The sequence below is a fragment of the Thamnophis elegans genome, chromosome 9, assembly GCF_009769535.1.
Source record: "Thamnophis elegans isolate rThaEle1 chromosome 9, rThaEle1.pri, whole genome shotgun sequence".
In the NCBI taxonomy this organism is placed as follows: domain Eukaryota; kingdom Metazoa; phylum Chordata; class Lepidosauria; order Squamata; family Colubridae; genus Thamnophis; species Thamnophis elegans.
This window is the reverse complement of record NC_045549.1, coordinates 27,421,498-27,441,321: the sequence shown is the minus strand read 5'-3', so window position 1 is coordinate 27,441,321 and position 19,824 is coordinate 27,421,498. Positions and strand designations below refer to the sequence as shown.

Here is a 19,824-nt window from a genome sequence, read left to right as displayed (position 1 = left end):
ATGCGTCCATAGAGCAACATTTTTTAATCAATGTATCTCAAATGCAGGGGTGAAATCAGCAGGTTCTGAAGAGGTTCTGGAGAACTGGTAGCGGAAAGTTTGCGTAGTTTGGAGAACCTGCAAATACTACCTCTGGCTGGCCCCAGAGTAGGGTGGGAATGAAGATTTTGCAATATCCTTCCCTCAGGAGTGAGGTGGGAATGGAGATTTTGCAGTATTCTTTCCCTGCCACGTCCACAGAACCGATAGTAAAAAAAAATTGAATTTCACCACTGCTCAAATGGTGTAACTTAAATAATGTATCCAAAATCCAGGGCCTATGTTTCCCATGAGGTTGGAATTTGGCAAAGCTATGACTGCTTCAGTCAGTCATGGTTGTCTCTGATGTCTATGTGCATTGACCTATGCAGCATAGCTACAGTATTATTTATCCTTCTTATTTTCTTTAGTTTACCCTCTTATTGGTATTATGATGATTATTCTTTTGCTATACACCTACATTGAAAGCTTCTGCACTGCAATGATTGAAAAAGAACATTCCATTTTCAAACGCTTTGAGGATGTAGTATCTGAAAGAACTGACATGATTAAACCCTCCCAGAAAATGCTTCTCTGCCCCAGAAGAAAAAGAGGAAATTACTTTAACTAAACAGTTGGTAAAAATTAATGATCAAATTAAAGCTCTGTAGCGTGTGCCCCAAACTCATGTTTCTTCCTTCATCCACTTTTAGCTGTGGACATCAGAACTGTTCCAAATATTGCCCACTGTAACAGAAGGAAGAGAAGATGACACACATTGCAAATTTTATTTACATAAATTAATTATAAATATATTAAAACTCATTCAGTTTGCTTTTTTCCAGGCCCTGCTTTTTTGAGTGTTCCTGGATGATGCATTCCTCAGAATTCAAGTGCAGCCTTTTGCTAGAGAAATAGTGCATGTCTTTGGTGTAAAGCAACTTTGCATTGAAATATATCATTCAAAGAATTAGAAATGTTTATTCAAACCTCAACACTGGCATTCTAATAAGAATACATGTTTCTTTATTTTTAATCAGTTGATGGAGTTTTACTGTCAATCCTGTGAGACAGCCATGTGCCAAGAATGTACAGTAGGAGAACATGCAGAACATCCAACAGTCCCTCTTAAGGATGTAGTAGAACAACACAAGGCTTCTCTTCAAACACAATTAGATGCTGTGAACAAAAGGTGAAATGGTGAAACATTTCCTGGTTATAGAATTGCATGTTTGGGCAATTTTCTTCAGCTTGAAACCTTCCATATGAGTAATGGTTATACTTTCCAGGGCATGTGTCTGGGAATTCTAAAAGTTTGAGTGTCACCTAAGGAGCATCATATTGGACAAGCCTTTTCTGAAACACAAAAACAGAAAATTATTTATGTCCGTTTGAAAGTGTTACTTGTACCTTCTTGGGAGAATGTTCAGATACTTTTACTTCCTAGGCTTTTCACTTTCATGAAGATTTTAAATGTTATAAAGTGCAGTAATAATTATCTGGCAGTTGAAAATGAAAACTATCAACCTGGATTTATTACACTTATTTTCCTTTCTTTGTTTAGAGAATAATCAACTAAATTCTTAGGAGACATTGGTAATAATGTTAGGCCAAGTTTTTTTTTAAAAAAAGTTTTAAAAAACCTCTTGAATCCTTAGGGTTCTCTTATCTACCCAAATTTTCTAATTGCAGTTTAAAATAGCAATGCACAAATTTAATTGACTGAAGGGTTGTATCAAATTTTGAGGTACATTCTAAAAATAAGTGGAAAAAGGCAGGACATGATCCAGAAATAGTAATTGATAGGTAAATAGTAAATTATAGTACAAAAAAGGACCAAACCTTTAATCCTATCTGTCGGGACCCACATAAGAAAAAACGATGGGCAACTTTTTGAACCCCTAATTTAAAAGTTTGTCGCAAAAAATGCAGAAGTTTCATAAACAAGCCAGCATATTGTAAAACATATTGGCTACCTTTATATGTAAACATAGACCAGAATTTTTCAGGATTTTGGCTCATTGGGAATGAGCAGCATGCTGTTGTTTGCTGCATAGTTATTCCCTTTGGTTTCTGTTAGCAGAAGTAGATAAACAAATCCAGATGGTTTGATATGGGAGGACAAACCAGATTTCCTAGTTCCTTGTAATGATATGTCACAGGCAGAACTATCTGTTTTTGTTTAATTTCCATGCTGACAGGAAGAGGCCAGTGGAATCAATTATGTATTGTGTCAGTGTTCCAAATACCATGCAGAGTTAAATCAGAGTCGAAGGCAAAACTATGCTTAAAGTTCCAATTTAATAAGACAGGCATGTTGGCATCATGCTGTGGGGTTCCAACTCTGGAAATTACATCAGAATCCCACCCAGTTAAAAGTTCATGATCTTGTCCCCACACCCACAGTCCATCACATGGTCCAATCTTCATCTTCCACGCTGGCCTCTCCACCCAGCTGTTTCCGGTCAGGTGTGAACGAACGGAGACAAAGGATGACCTTGGCTTCTAGTAAAGAATGAAAAACAATACATTGCACAATCTCACTCCTGTCTATTCCCCCCTCCCATCAACTATACTAAAGAAACAGCATAATGAAATAAGAGAAAGTGTGGCAGGCCAAAATTCTAAAAGGAATATAAATGCCGGCCTGACATATTGAGCATAAGGGTGCTTCTTGTGCTAAGTTAATGGAAATTTTAATGAATTGTAGCTTACAATTGCAAGTGAAATAATTCAAGATTCCTTTAGAATTGACAATATTTGTGTTGTCTGAAAATTATACTAAGAAAATTTTAAAAAAAGATGTGTATATAAATTTGCATTGTCCTGAAGGTCACCAAATTTTTTATGCTTCACATTTTGCTCTAAGCTACAGTTTACTGAATGTTTACACTTAATAGATACTAAGGTTTAATCAAACAAATTTTGCCTTAGAATGATTTGTAAATCCAGCTAATGTTTGTGTACAGCTCTTAACATGGGAAAAGTCAGCATCCAAGTTACATTTATATCTGTTTATTGATAAATATTATATATTACTCATGGAAAAAATGATATTTCTCACTAGAAAGAATGGAGAAGCAAATATCGAAAGATCAAAACTGTAATACAGATAGTCTTCGACTTATGACCACAATTGTGCCCAAAAATTATGTTGTTAAGTGAAACATTTGTTAAGTGAGTTTTGTTCTATTTTACAGCCTTTCTTGCCACAGTTGTTAAGTGAATCACTGCAGTTGATGAGTTAGTAACATGACTGCTAAGTGAATCTGGCTTCCCCATTGATTTTGCTTTTCAAAAGGTTGCAAAAAGTGATCTCATAACTTTGGGACAAAGCAACGGTCATAAGTATGAGCCAGTTGCCAAGCATCAGAATTTGAATCACATGAACATGGGGAATGCTACAAAGATCCTTAGTGTGACACTTTTTTCAGTGTCATTGTAACTTTGAACAGTCACTAAACGGGACTGCTGTAAGTTGAGGTCTACCTGAACATTGCATTCAAATATAACATTTAACTATACATCTTATGAATGTTGAAGGGTAGTTGTAGCATTGATATTTGAACTGTTAACTGCTTGTTTTTAATAGGCTTCCAGAAATAGATACTGCATTGCACTTCATATCTGAAATTATCCATCAACTGACCAACCAAAAGACCAGCATTGTAGATGAAATTCATTCCACTTTTGATGAACTCCAGAAGACGTTAAATGTTCGCAAGAGTGTGTTGCTTATGGAACTGGAAGTGAATTATGGCCTTAAACATAAAGTAAGAGTTCTGTTTTCATCATTGAACATTTTACAATACAATACAATACAATAGCAGAATTGGGAGGGACTTTGGAGGTCTTCTAGTCCAACCCCCTGCCTAGGCAGGAAACCCTATACTATTTCAGACAAATGGCTATCCAGCATCTTCTTAAAGACTTACAGTGTTGGGGCATTCACAACTTCTGGAGGCAAGCTGTTCCACTGATTAATTGTTCTAACTGTCAGGAAATTTCTCCTCAGTTCTAAGTTGCTTCTCTCCTTTATTAGTTTCTACCCATTGCTTCTTCTTCTGCCTTGGAGAATAGTTTGACTCCCTCTTCTTTGTGGCAACCCCTGAGATATTGGAACACTGCTATCATGTCTCCCCTAGTCCTTCTTTTTCTCGGTTTCTATTGACTGTATTACATCGTTTGGAAAAATGACTGAAATTCGTATTTCCTTTAATGAAGGAAACCATAGAAAATAGCAAATGTGTCATAAAAATAACCATCCCAGGGAAATTTGACTTTTTCCAGTTCATTGTTATTATGTAGAAATAGTGTCTTGTACAAATAAACAGCTTCAGAAACATTGCTCTAATATTGCTTTAAAGGAAGCAGTAATTGGAGATGGCCTTAAATGAATATTTTTGTTGGATTTTCAGGGTTTATGTATGGCTGATAATTTTGAAAACCAAAAATTAAAGCATTTACCCAAATGGTACCAATAGTTTATAATCTGATTTCATTATATACAGTGCTTTATAGCACAAAAAATAAAAGCCAAATGTGTTTTATAATTATTTTGAAGACAAAAATGATAATAAGTAAGCAATAGGTCTTGAATATTGGAACAATATGTCTGTGTTTTCAATCCTTAGCATGCATTAAAATTTAACGATATGTAAATAGATATTTTACAAGTATTGTAAAATTGTATTGTATTGTAGAGTCGAATTTTTCCTCTCCACTTAAAAAGGCGGTTAGTACATGTTGAAAGGATGCTAACGGCTGTTTAAAAATACTTACTTGGATGTCCATTCCTCTCTACCACTTAAATATTAATTCTTCTTGCTTGCATATGGAACTTCCAGTTGGATGTAGTATTGTGGCTGATTACATAAATTTAATTCAACATATATCTTCAAATCATGGGAAATAAAGAAATATTTGCATTGCTCAACAGATTTTCATTATAAATATGGAGAAATGCTATTAAACACATTGTACCAAAGAAGATATAACTCTTAAAAGTAGTTTGAATGTGTGTTTAACTTGTTGACTTGTATGGCTTGTATACTAAGGGCTGCAACTGACTTTTCCTGGGTTCAGACATAAAAGTAATTATGACTATAAGGCAAAATTGGTCACAAGTCTACAATTTTTCCTAAGTGGATAAAAAGCATGTGAATGCTGAGCAAATCTAATGAGAAGTTTCCAAATTGGTTGGTTGTTGTTTTTTGGGAACTCTTTTTTTTAACCCTGCTACAACACAGATTTTTTGTGATACTGTTATTTGGTGTGTTTTTACATTGAGACCAACAAATATGATGTGATTTTATCCAGTTTTGCCCTATTCGATATTTCTCTGAGATACTGAAACTTGCTGATAGATGTGGTTGTTTGTTTTATTACTTGGAACTTCAGTGAAATAACCATAGTCTTTGCTTTTATCAAGGTCTTGCAGAATCAGCTTGATACTTTATTGGAGGGACAAGAAAATATTAAGAGCTGTAGCAATTTTACCGCCCAAGCTCTTAGCCACGGAACTGAAACAGAAGTGTTACTTGTTAAAAAGCAGATGAGTGACAAGCTAAATGACCTGGCAGACCAGGAATTCGCTCTTCAGCCCCGTGAAAATGATCAACTGGATTTCATAGTAGAAACAGAAGGATTGAAAAAATCCATTCATAATCTTGGTACTATTTTAACCACAAATGCAGTGGCTTCTGAAACAGTGGCCACAGGTGAAGGACTTAAGCAGACTGTGATAGGGCAACCGATGTCAGTCACCATCACAACCAAGGACAAAGATGGTGAGCTCTGTAAAACTGGAAATGCTTATCTCACAGCTGAGCTGAGCACACCTGATGGAAGTGTGGCCGATGGAGAGATACTTGATAATAAAAATGGCACTTACGAATTTTTGTACACTGTCCAGAAAGAAGGGGACTTTATTCTGTCTTTGAGACTGTACGAACAGCATATTAAAGGCAGCCCATTCAAACTCAAAGTAATTAGGTCAGCAGATGTATCTCCTACCACTGAAGGAGTTAAGAGACGTGTTAAGTCTCCTGGCAGCGGCCATGTGAAACAGAAGGCTGTAAAGAGACCAGCCAGTATGTACAGCACTGGCAAGAGGAAAGAGAACCCCATTGAAGATGATCTAATCTTCCGAGTAGGTAAGAAATGCCTGTTTTAAATTTTCATGGACTGCTGCTTATAGCTGCGAACAATGCCCATAATATTATTTATACTTGTAAGGACTTTGTCTTGTTACAAGGATTTCCTTGCTAGTTGTCCATTGTAAATAATCTTTTCTCCTTTCATTCCCTTTGGGCAGTTCCACCTTAGTACTTTGGATCAGTTAATGATTAGTTTTGTGTATGATTCTTCCCATGATATACCATATTTTTTGGACTATAAGACCCACCGGAGCATAAGATGCACCTAGATTTTGAAGAGGAAAAGAAGGCAAAAATAGCTCCCTCTGTTCTGTTTTTGCCCTCCTCAGCTGCCAAAAGCTCTCTGTATGCCTCCAAAACCCTCTGCACGTCCTGTTTTTGCAAAAAAGGGTTCGCTTTTGGCCTTTAGAACTGTCCACATTTCCTGTTTTTGCCCTCCCCAGACCCCAGGAGCACTCTGTAGGCCTCCTAAACCCTTCACATTAGTTTTCGCAAAAACTGGCCTGTTTTTTGGCAAAAACAGGACATGTGGGGGGCTTCAGGAGGCCCAAAACAGGGCTGTATTCGGTCTATAAGATGTACAGACATTTCCACCCATTCGGGGGCGGGGGGGGGAGTATGTCTTATAGTCGGAAAAATACGGTAATTTGTTCCTGAGGTTAGATAAATGTATTTCAGATGCTGCTCAAATTCAGTGAAATTACAACAATGTTGGTATTTCATTTACTGCAGTTTTCAACGCCTTTTAAGCGGTCTACATATCCTTTGGCAAGAATTCTTGCCATACCATTTTTCATTGTGAGCTCAAGCAAACTGTTATATTTTATATATAATTTTTATACGTAACGTAAGTTTAGTATCCTGTTCCTGAAATTTACGTTTCTCTTTGAATATACATTACTTAATATGTGTCCCTTGTCCTTTACAACCAGCCTATGTAGCAACCATGAAAAAGAGTTGTTAGTTGCAGAATTGTCAACAAGCTATTGTTAACAACTTCAGGAGTTTTTAATGAAAGAAAAGAATAATAGTATGGCATTTGGAAAGCCTTTGGGAGATTTCAGTATAGGTGGTCCTCACTTAACAATGGCAGATGCGGCCAGAATTTCCATCACTGTTACATCATTGTAAAGCACAATGTCACATGACTGCACCACTTGCTGACAGAAATTCTGGTTTCTGTTAAGTGAATCACTACAGGTCATGAAAGGAGGACATGATGTAATCAACATTTGCAACCTTCTGCCAGCTCCCCCATTGACTTTTCTTGTAGGAGGTCAGCAAAGAAGATTGCAAATGGTAATCGTGTGATCACAGTATCCCATGTTAACCCATAACCAGATGAGTGTGGTTCACTGTTTGGCTATAAGTATCATTCATTCAGCACCATTGTAAGTTTGAACATTTGCTGGACAAGTAGTTGAGTTAGGACCACCTAACAATTTTTGTTTACATTTTTAAATAATGACCTTTCTCTCATATAACTTCCCATTATGGCACAGCCTCTCTGAATTTTTTTCTCAGATCTTACAGAGGCACACAAACACATAGGAACTTAGTTGTTGGAGTAGAGAAAATATTAGAGATTGGGTTGGCATCGAATGGGATGACATTAGAACAGGGGTTTCAAACTCAAGGCTCGGGGGGCAGATTCGGCCAATGGAGTGCTTAGATCTGGCCCTGGAAACAGCGAAGGATCGGGCCGCAGTGCCTCTGCCAGCGCAAGTGGAGCTTGTGAAGGCTGCATGTGTCCTTTTGGGCTCTGTTTTTTTTTTGCTGGCAGACAGTTGCAGGAGGCCGTCACAACTGAAAATGCCGCTCGGAAGCCTGTTTTCACTGGCAGAGCGCTCAGGCCACCAAAGGTATACATTACTTACTATTAATATGACTTACATGACTTACAGTATTTTTTTACACTTATGACCATTGCAGAATTTTGTGATCAAAATTCAGACACTTGGCAACTGACTCACATTTATGATGGGTATAGTATCCCAGTGCCATGTGATCACATTTTGCAATCTTCTGACAAGCAAGGTCAATGGGAAAGCCAGATTCACTTAACAAGCATGTTACTAACTTAACAATTGCAGCGATTCATTTAACAACTGTCACAAGGAAGAGTGTAAAATGCAGCAAAATTCACTTAATTACTGTCTCACTTGGTAAGATAAATTTTAGGTTATCTTTTCTATTTTGTTTTGTTTTAGGTACCAAAGGGAGAAACAAAGGAGAATTTACAAATCTTCAGGGAGTAGCTGCATCTACAAATGGAAAAATATTAATTGCAGATAGCAATAATCAATGTGTACAGGTTTGTTTTTGGTTTGTTTCTTCATTAAAACTTTTTTATTAAACAGACCTGATAACATGTATTAAAGAAATATATATTTAAAGTACCAAAATTGCAGGGATCATGGTTGTTGATACTGTGGAATTAATAATTATGTTAAATTTGAAATATAAGTTAAATTGGAGGTACACATTAAATTTTGCTGAATCCCAAGTGTAACTAGGCTGGTCCTGGCCAATATGTAGAATTACAATATATATTTGCTGTTCTATACAGATAGCCCTCAACGTATGACTGGTCACTTAGACATCCAAAGCTATGTACCACAGTAGCTCTGTATCACTTACTGAAAATCCAAAGGCTTCAATCTAGTAGTTTCTAATAATATAACCAGTTTACACAATACTAGTATCTTCCAGCACATGTCCTTATAACAATAAACAATATATACGTAATGGTGTAGGGTTTATTTTTGGGCTGGACATAAATAGCCCGCTGCCATTGGTACCAGACTTGCAATTGCTCCTTGCTAGATTAACACAAGTTACTGCATATCATTAACTTTTCATTCAACCCACTCTTGGATCACTCATTGTGTTTCCATCTAATCTACGTCATGGGCTGTTACTGTGAGCTTTGTAAAGAAAAGATGGATATAATGTAATAAATATAACTTACAACAAAATATAGTTGTGTGGCATCTTGTTCCCTAATTTTCTCCCTCTTCTCCCCCCCCCCCCTCACACACACACACACATACACACATGCATATTATTCAGCCTGCAGTGATCACTAAATATGCTCAATCTTGGTTAGGTTGTTTTGGGGGTTTGTGGTCCCATTTGTCTCTTTAAAAAGTTGTACTTTTACAAATTGTAGTTTATCTCCAAACCCAGTGACAGGTTGACTGTCTAAGCAACAATACTTATTGTATAGACAAAACCACAGAACATATTCATACACTTTGTAAATGTATGAGCTTCCTCTTTTCTTAAGGCAAATTACATGCATGTTTGGAGTATTTTCCTAATCCCAAATGGTAAGAGGAAGCAGAATTCCATATGCATGTTAAAAGCACATCAATGTTTCCCATGTGTTTCAGTTTAATAACGAAAACAGTTGCATTTTATATGAAAGATGCTATGCTTTTTTCAAACAAATCATAGATATTTTCGACTGATGGCCAGTTCAAGAATCGTTTTGGTGTACGGGGAAGATCTCCTGGTCAGTTACAACGACCTACTGGGGTAGCTGTGCACCCTTGTGGCGATATCATTATTGCAGATTACGATAACAAATGGGTTAGCATATTCTCCTCTGATGGAAAATTTAAGGTAGGTTTAAAGTCAAAATGTAAAATCTAAGGAAATGTATTTTCCTTTTAAAAAATGAATAGTTAATGGCAGGTTGAAGCTGATAAAGGGATATAAATAGCAAAATGAGTATTCCTCATGTATTGATTGATGAGTGAGATTGCAGCTGTTTATTGTAGGACTAAGGGCAAAATGAATCTAGTAATTGTCAGGGTCTGATTTGCTGCTTTTTATTGTCTCTTGCATTAATTTCAGAATCTTCTCCACATACATATGCTGCTATGAATACTTAGTTTGTCCTTCCTAGCATTATGAAAACACTTCATTTGAATTGTAATTGTGATCCTACATATATCTGGTAGTGATAGCAGTGATACAGCAGTGATGTAGTGATAGCTACATCTGAATAGGAGTGCACAGTTAAAAGATTTCTTTAATACTGCTCGTTTGTGGCATACATAAAAGTTTCAACACAATGAAGACTAATCTCTCACAAAGGGTTTAGGAGACACATCCTTTATTTTTTTTAAATGCCAATATTCTGTTTTTGCTTGTGATACAACACAATGAATTGAAGTTGTATATGAAGCTGCCTCCTCTCCCCCTTCCCCCCCGTGTTTTCCAAATGTGATTAGTCACTCTAGGAATTCTAGAGTGAATTACCATTCAAATACATACATAACAGTGAAGCCAGGATATTTGTGCCCAACATTTAGTGGTCTAATGGCAGATTCATAATTAGTGAGTTGCACATCATGTTAAATGAAAAACACATGCGAACCACATTTTAAAACATGATAGAAAAGAAGCATGATCAGAAACCTCTGTGAAATTGAGTATTTTGCATGTATAGCAAATTAAACCCTGTTTAAGTGTCTTTATAAACAGGACAATAAAGAATGTAGACCTTTGATATAGTCCAGATTTTTTTAATGCATTCTATAATAGTCACTATCTCTTACCCCACCCTACCTCACAGGGGTTGTTTTTGTGGACAAAATAGGACAAGGGAGGAATATTAGATTTGCTTGCATCTTGAATTATTTATAAAAATTAAAAAGGCAGGATTTTAAAAATCTAATAAATGAATAGGTTCTTTATCACTGACACTAATTATGAAGAAACTGTCCTTCAGTTCTGATGTCAATAATAAACAGCTTTAAAAGTCAACACTAGTTTAGAAATCAATGAAAATCTAACGCAGATGTTACGTCTTTCAGAATTTTATGCTCTTTACAGGTAGTTCTAGAGAATAATTCCCTATCACATGTTGGACCTGCTGAAGTTTCTAGACTTTTTTCAAAGGTTACAAAAGTATGCAAGACTTTTTCATTTGGACTTGTATACAAAATAAGAAGTTTCTCAGGCATGTATGTGTTCCTGAGAGTAGATACATTTATTGAAATAACAAGCGCAGCAACACTATTATATGCAGAAAGTTTGAATGTTCTGATTTTACTGACAATAGAGGAATGAATAGTGATGATGATGGAATTAGTTGCAATGGCCAAATTAATTAGACATGAGACTTTGTCTAAATTTACTGTTGCTTAGAAAACTCCTTATTGACTTTTTGCAGGAAACAGAAAAAAGATATGATGTATAATTCTGAGAATTAGAATAAAAATAGTAGATTATAGAGAAAATGTAAAAATAAAATAAATTTAATCTCTTTCTTTGCTTCCTTAGGCAAAAATTGGATCAGGAAAACTTATGGGGCCAAAAGGGGTTTCTGTGGATCGCAATGGACATATTATTGTAGTGGACAACAAAGCATGCTGTGTATTTATCTTCCAGCCAAATGGGAAAATAGTAACCCGATTTGGAAGCCGAGGCAATGGAGATAAGCAGTTTGCAGGTAGCAATTGTTGATTGATACATAATATTGTTTTACGTTTTTCATATGGTTTAATGGTGTTGAAACCTAGAGAGAACAAAGCCGAAAGATTCATTCATTACATTCTTAAAAATGTGGAACAATAAAGGCAGAAAATAAATATAAAGAATAACAATAATAGATATAGTATGTTGTGATGTAATATGGTATCTGCTTTAAATTATGCATAGCAGCCTATGGTTTTAGGCTGCTTTGCTTACCAGGCTAAGATTGATAAAGACTTTAACCATGTAAAAATCTGTCCAATACAAAAACAGGTTGGAATGGAGAGGGTAGCACCTTTGGCCCAGTGGTGGGCTCTGGATTCCGTTGCAACAGGTACGGTGCAAAGGGGCCAGGCATCCACCACATGAATCTGTGCAGCGCACGCATGTGTATTTACCACCTGCGATACTCTGCAATGTCTCTGTGATGCTCCAGCTGTTCAGTGGACAGTCATGCAGGAGCCGTACGCTCCGTGCGGGAAGCCCCAAAAACTTCAAATACCAGTAAGGAGCATGGGCAGGCAGGTGGGCCCTCCGGAGCACTGTACCGGAACGGTACCCAGTGCTCCTAGCAGGCACCTGTACACCCGTACCAGGACGTACCAGTTGTAGCCCACCACTGCTTTGGCCATACTTATTGAAGATACCCTACATTTCTTTAAGCAACACCATTTAAGTATCTTCCCACAAACCATATTAATCCATTCAGATTACAGCAGTATCGAATGAATGAATTTCTCTGGTCTTGAGTAGAAAGGACCAGTTGGAAACTAGCCAGGCCACTATCCCATGGTCAAGCTTTTCTCAATGCTTTTTACTATGTCACTACTAATCATCAACAATGGACCTTCTAACTGGGACTTAAACAAATGACTGGAGCCTTCAGATTTGCAAAGGAAATCTGTTTTATTGTTATGTTCTCCAAAGAGATATGATTAATGATTAAAACCTGTTTCTGGGCCATAGTTTACTTCCAGAGTGGGAGGCATGAATTTAAAAGGTATAATAGTAGCTTTCCCAAGCTGGTGAATTATAATTGAATACTACAAATGTTTAGTAAGTATCCAAGAAATAAGTGTCATCCATCTTGTTAGCCATATATTGAACTCTCATTATTTTAAAATCCTGATTATTCAGTATACAAATATGAGATAGAGTACAGTTTAATGCTTGCATTTTCTGCTTAGTATATTCTTGTTCCTCATACTATAGATAATGTTTAATCATCTGGGGAAATAAAACAGAGTTCTGTGCCAAAAACATAACCATCTTGATTAGGTAGCTTGAAACTGTTCTGGCAACTATCATACTACATCAGAGTTTTTATTTTATGTCCTGAAATTTTGGATATTTTTCAGTGGGTAGTCTTTTAAGTTCTTGTATGTAAAAAAAAGCTTACTGAGAACATTATGCAAATATCTTGTAAAGTCCACCACAAAGTTGTACAAGCAATTGCAAGATGAAATGGTTAAATAGTAGAGTTCATGTATTTTATTTACATTTATTGAAATTATTTTTTCAAAGTAACTCACTTTTCTATCACTATATCCCTAGACTCTTTTAAATCTCAATAATAAAAGTTACATTTAAATCACATTAAAATAAGTACTAGTAGTAAGAACATTTGTGGATACACCACAGTCTCTTTTTTTAATCAAAAAAACAATTGAAGTTTAAAAAATGAGAAGAGGAAAGTTGGTATCTCCAATCTCATTTGGAGGGTGAAGTAGAAGTTAAGGATGGCATAGAAGTATATGTTATGTGTACATTAGATTTTAGTTTACATCCATGATAGAGTTATACAGATCAGTAACTGTAAACATTTGATTTATTTTTGGTGAATTTTTGAATAAAATATATTGCTTAGCCCTAGAATTTTAGTGCATTTTTGTCTCCAGAAAAAATATGTATATTTATTTGATATGGAGGAAGAAAAACAACTATATTGGCAAAACATTTTTTTTTACATTTTATTACATATTTTATGCAGAACAGGGATGTGCAAGTGTGTTTCTGCCTTCTTTTTCATGTCATTGAGTGGACAAAGCTTCTGAAAACTTTACACAGCTGGCATATTGTGCTTTACTGTTAAATACTATTATTCAACTTACTTTGCCAAGAAATGTCCCTTTAAAACAAGGTAAAAAATTCTATATAAGATAATTAAAAAGAAAGTTCCACAGTTTCAGTTGATTTAATATGGTTTGAAACATGTATAGCATTAAATAGAAAAGGATTCTAATTTTTCTTCCAACTTCATTAGTACCGTATATACTCGAGTATAAGCCGACCCGAATATAAGCCGAGGCACCTAATTTTACCCCAAAAAGCTGGAAAAGTTGTTGACTCGAGTATAAGCCTAGGGTGGGAAATGCAGCAGCTACCGGTAAATTTCAAAAATAAAAATAGATACCAATAATGTTTTTGAATATTTATTTCAAAGAAAAAATAGTAAACTAGCTCTGTAAGATAAATAAAGATATGAAATTAATCAAGTATTGCATTTATTTTTCAAAATGAATGTACAATTTTTTTATTATTTAAGTTTTGTACCCCATCAAGGTATTCAAAGCAGTTAACAGATTTTTTTAAAATTGAAATCTACTTAAAAACTGGTGTTAATTTAATTCAAAAAGCCTGGCTAAAAAGGGAATTATCCTTTTCTAAAACCCAAAAAGAAAGAAGAACTGCCACAGGATTGTATTCCATAGTATTTAATCAATGCATAGCTTTCAAATGTAATCCAAATTATATATCTAAACAACATTATAAATCATTTAAATATCAGAAGATTCGAGCATTGTTTTTTCTGATCTCTTGGCAGAAAGAATTTGTACTGGCATTTTATGGAATTTAAAATGATTAAGTCCATGACACAAATTGCACAATAGGAAATCCAGGCCAGAATGCATTTAACTCATTGTATCACCAGGGACTAGAATTTAGCAGGCCCAGGAAAAAAAAGTACCGTAGGTAAAGCCACTTTATAGCTAAATTTGATACCATTAAAAATTAAATAGGATTAAAATCTGTGGTTTATAATTTACCAGTTGTGTCCACCCCACTCCTTTCACCGGCGTTAGCCCGCTGCACCAAGGGGGGCACGTAAGAGGAAGGGGAAAATACAAGAGTGGCCACAGCTAAGCACGCGGCAACCTCGACGTCTAAGTGGGCAAGTTCACAGCATGCGCGCCCGCACGTCTGAGACAGGGCATAAAAAGGGAAAAAAAGGCTGATTGGACCCAGCTCTGTTTGGGGCGCAGGCGTGGCGCGGAGGACTTTCTTCCAACCAGCGGAACCCCCTGGCGCAATTGGGCTACGATCGGCGGCCGTCCCTGCTACAATCCACGCCGCCTGCCGCATCAGCGGAATCTACCGTAGGTAATTCAAGAGATCTTAATTTTGACAGCGTTGTTGGGATCTGCGGTGAAGAAATTACTTTAATCAGTGAGGTAAAGTTCTTTCTTTCGCTCGCCCGAGCTCTGATGAGGGGGAAAGAGAGGACTTTTCTTACGCCTGCATCAGAGCTGCGGGGGGGGGGGGGGGGGAAGAAAGGACTTTACCTCACTGATTAAAGTAATTTCTTCACCGCAGATCCCAACAATGCTGTCAAGATTAAGATTTCTTGAATTACGGTAGATTCTGCTGATGCGGCAGGCGGCGTGGATTGTAGCAGGGACAGCCGCCGATCGCAGCCTGGCTGGGCTGGCAGGGACGGGCTGAGGGGACGCCCAGCAGTTTTTCAGGCTGCTCCCAGATGGGAAGGGAGGGGGATTGTAAACCCCTTCTACACCCTGGCTCCTCCTCTTCCAGAGTTCAGGCTCTCTTTCTTTTTTTCTTTCTTTGAAAGAGAAGCCCAAATTAGCCAAAGGGGGGAAAGCGAGCGAGCAAGGGACCCCAGGAAACTAGACTCGCTTGGCTGGACTACGTACGCTCCTTGGCTTAGTTGCTTTCCGCGCGCCTGTTAATATATTCACGGAAACAAACCGCGGCAGTTTTCCCCAAGGGCAATGCCGAAGAGCAGAGCCCGGAGAGAAACCAAGGAAGTCACGGAGGGCATTTGCCACTTTCTCTAGAAGGTGATACGAGCTTCCCTTTCGAATGGGAAGGGACGGGGGGTTGGCTGGGCTCTTCCCAGCAGGAAAGGGGGTTGTTTGAAACATTGGGACCGGGGGAGGGGTTGGTTTTGTTTTGTTTTGAAAGGAAATCTCGACCTGTTACAATCGTCCTTCCCAAATGAGCCGAGGAGGACAGCGGCGAAAAGTTTTCTCCAACATTTAGGGGAAAGTCGCGAGCAGCATTGCCCTCACAACTGAGGGGAATAACGCCTTTCCACTGGGGATCGTGGCCACCTTTCAGAAACTGAGCACAGTTTTGCGCCCGGTATTCTTGGAAGAGGTCCCGTTGGAGCCAGAGGGGTTTTTATACGAAGAAAGGAACTGCAAACAGTAAACGTGACAGCCCCAAGGAAAGGAGAGGCTGAGCCACGGGAACGAAAAGAAAAAGGGAGGGGGAAAAAACCCGCCCTCTTCCCCTTCCAGGTTTTCTTAAAAAGCAGGCAGCGCTCCTTGGCCGCAGGGCTTCACAGGGACCTTTCCCCCTCCCACTGCTTCGCTCGCTCGCTCGCTTTCCCCCCTTTGGCTAATTTGGGCTTCTCTTTCAAAGAAAGAAAGAAAGAGAGCCTGAACTCTGGAAGAGGAGGAGCCAGGGTGTGGAAGGGGTTTACAATCCCCCTCCCTTCCCATCTGGGAGCAGCCTGAAAAAACTGCTGGGAGGTATGTGGTTCCTAGGTCAGCGGCGTGTGGGATCAAACTAGGAAGAAACTGGAGGTGGGGGGGAGCAGTTCGAGAGACTATGGAGAATATGGACTTCAGAGGCGGACCAGAAAGAGGTCCCGACAAAGATCCGAGGCTGAATTTGGCAGTGTTTATGGATCAGGGTCAGCCCCACCAGCTGGCGACAGGAGAGCAGAGAGGAGCGGACGGAGCAGAAGCAGCCCCAGGGCTCCACTGCCGCTCCCCGCATTTTCTGGACGGGGATCCCTTGGAGAGGGGATTCCTTCCTGCGAGACCCCGTCCAGAAAATGCAGGGAGCGGCAGCGGAGCCCCGGGGCTGCTTCTGCTGCGTCCGCTGGACTGTGGGGCTTGGAAGGGGGCGGGAAGAGCGGCGGGGCTGGCGGTGGCCGGCGGTGGCAGGCTGGTTCGCCTCCTCCTCCTCCAACAGGCAACAGCACTGCCGGATCCAGTTGTAGACTCGAGTATAAGCCGAGGCGGCTTTTTTCAGCCCAAAAAGTGGGCTGAAAAACTCGGCTTATACTCGAGTATATACAGTACTTTGGGAAAGATAAAGGAGCAATCACTCGGATGCAAGCTTACTCTGATTCTTATGGCTTGGGGCCAATTCCCTATGGCAATGGAAGAAACAATCTGATACTTCCTTGTTTATTAAATTTAAAAATCCCATGAGTTTGAAATTGAATTTTACATAACTTTGATTTTAAAGCAAGTTGGTTCAGCCATAAGTATTAGTAACAATTGATGTAGTAGTACTACATCAATATTGACCCCTGGTGACCCTGCATTTTTCTTTCCAAGATTTCAACATGTTCATCTAGCTGGTTTTCATGGCTAAGGTGAGACTAGAACTGAGTCTCCTGGTTTCTATCCTGATGCCTTAACCACTACACCAAACTGGCTCTCTTACTACTACGACTATTCTGTCAAAATAGATGGAGGAATATTTTAGTCTAAAATTATGCTTATCTGTCAGATGAGATCGATGTGGGTTTTTTGGAGGGTCGGGGGGGATGTTTCTGCTTCTAAGAAAATAGTTCCTACCATCATCTCATCTTTCTCTTATTATACTTCTCTTTATTTACCTTCCCATATTTATTGCAGGTCCTCATTTTGCAGCTGTCAACCACAATAATGAAATTATTATTACTGATTTCCACAATCATTCTGTCAAGGTATGATGCTACTAGTTCTTTGAACTTTTTGTATTCATTGTTTTAGTCTCAAACTGATAAAGAACTTTTTATTAAAAACTGTTAACAAGAACAAAAGCAAAAATGGTACTTCAGTTTTAATTAAATGTACAGTTTATATTAAAATACTCAAGTAATTACTATATATTAAATAACCAATTCTTCAAGGGATGATGTGATTGATGTTTTTATGTTTAATTATGATGATACATTGTTTTAGTTCCAAGAAATACAATGAATATTCCTTAGATACATTTTGCACAATAATTATTAATAAATACAATAAATATTTATTCTTGCTTAAACTTAAATTTGTATTATACTTATATAGTTTTAATCTATTTGCATACCATTCAGGGTTACTCTGCAATTTGTATATATGATAGGTTGGTGGGTGGGTGGATGGATGGATGGATGGATGGATAGATAGAATTCTGATATATTATTTTAGAGTGATTTTAATGCTTAAATGGCCCCTATATGCTTAAACCATAATGAGATTCAGTATTTTTTTGTCTTCCTTCTGCATCCCCCTCTCTATTTTTCTGTTATTCGTCTGAGGATGCTTCTAAACGGAACAGTAAAATATAGCACTCTAAATGTAATAATAATTGTAAGAAACACAAATATCAGTTCTATGAATGAGAGATTGTGTTGTAAGAGAAGACTACCCTGTTTCCCCAAAAATAAGACCTCCCTGGATAATAAGCCCAATGGGGCTTTTGAGCACATACGCTAAAATAAGCTCTCCCCTGAAAATAAGCCCTCCCCGAAAATATTGCAACACTGCAGCAACCGTGAGGTGATCATGCTCGCCACCTCCAACTCAAAAATAAGACCTCCCCGAAAATAAGGCCAAGTGCTTATTTTGGGGGGATAAGCCCTGTCTTATTTTCGGGGAAACACGGTATTATCGAGCTCCATTAAGCAATATAACTGTTATTTGAAACTAAATAACCACTGAAGAATCTAGACGGTTCTTCATTGTCTTAGAAAATTAGGCAGGAAATAATTGGTTTTTGATTTGGATTAAAAGAAAAACATTGAATTACGAGAGCAGACATTGAACAGGTTGCTAGTGTACATTACTCAGCTGGAGAGCAATGTTGTTGACAACTGCATAATGTTAGAAGCAGCAGTTGTTTAGTTGTGCAGGATTTCCTCATTTGAAAAGAATGGTTGGGTATATGGCCAGATTCCAACACAAGACAAAATAAAGAAAGGTAGATAATTGTTTGAAAAATCAGAATGTACTAGTGTCAATCCATAATTAGAAGAATGCTCTAATCAATTTTCCTGTGTGGCCTAATCCCAAGGCTTTTTGGTACTTTACCAATTGTGCCAATAAACATTCTATCAGTTCATGCCATAATCTTTTAACTTAACTTTACAGATCTTGACAATTTTTAATCTTCTACTCTTTGTCTTCTACTCTATTAGCCCCTGGTTTTGCCACATCAATTATTCATATTTTCTTTTTAACGACAGTTAAATCTGGTGTGTTATGTTCCACAAATCCCACAGTATTTTAACTTACTAATTTTCAACTACTTTTTCAATTATATGATCCCACTAATTTTTCATCACTAGTACATGATCATTTTTGCAGATGTTCTAGTAAATAATTTGGGCCAATGTGTTAACAACATTATTTATAATCAGCCCGTGTGATCTTTGTACAAACTGAATATATATTTTTTCTGCTTCTTTGTCCAATCTGTAGTTTGAATCTTTTTATAATCTTCAATTCTGGTTTTGATTGGATTAGTTTGAATTTGTTGCAATAAACCTTTGTCTCCATTTCTGTGGGGCAGGTATAACCATCAATATGTCATATGGGAAACGATATCCATATATCAAAAGTTCAATTAACTACTTCATTACATGGTTATTTCACAGAAATCTTTCCAAACTTGCAGTTTGTACCAGGATCAGATTAGATAATGTTAAGTGGCATTTAAAAGGTTAGACTTTTCCCTCTTGTGTGCATATAACAATTTCAGGTTAATTTTCTGCTTGACTCCTTACCCTGGCTCAGCCATCTTTATCTGACACAATATCACTATAGAAATGTAAAGCATAGAGAATATTCATCAGTATTCTTTTTTTAAGGCCAAACTGTTTTTGTCCAGTTAAGAATTAATTATTGTTTCATTGTTCGAGTCCTTCCCAAGG

General features: G+C 37.6%; 1 protein-coding gene across 2 annotated transcripts in view; it reads left to right on the top strand.

Moving 5' to 3' along the window:
• The window catches only part of TRIM2 (tripartite motif containing 2), a 51,030-nt gene that overhangs the window by 25,445 nt on the left and 5,761 nt on the right, over positions 1-19,824 (top strand). For both annotated transcript variants that reach the window (XM_032224697.1, XM_032224696.1), the window contains exons 4-10: positions 1,059-1,210; positions 3,611-3,791; positions 5,450-6,173; positions 8,387-8,490; positions 9,636-9,803; positions 11,472-11,640; positions 17,561-17,631. In XM_032224697.1, the coding sequence (XP_032080588.1) occupies positions 1,059-1,210; positions 3,611-3,791; positions 5,450-6,173; positions 8,387-8,490; positions 9,636-9,803; positions 11,472-11,640; positions 17,561-17,631 (1,569 nt within the window). The remainder of the gene's footprint in view (positions 1-1,058; positions 1,211-3,610; positions 3,792-5,449; positions 6,174-8,386; positions 8,491-9,635; positions 9,804-11,471; positions 11,641-17,560; positions 17,632-19,824) is intronic.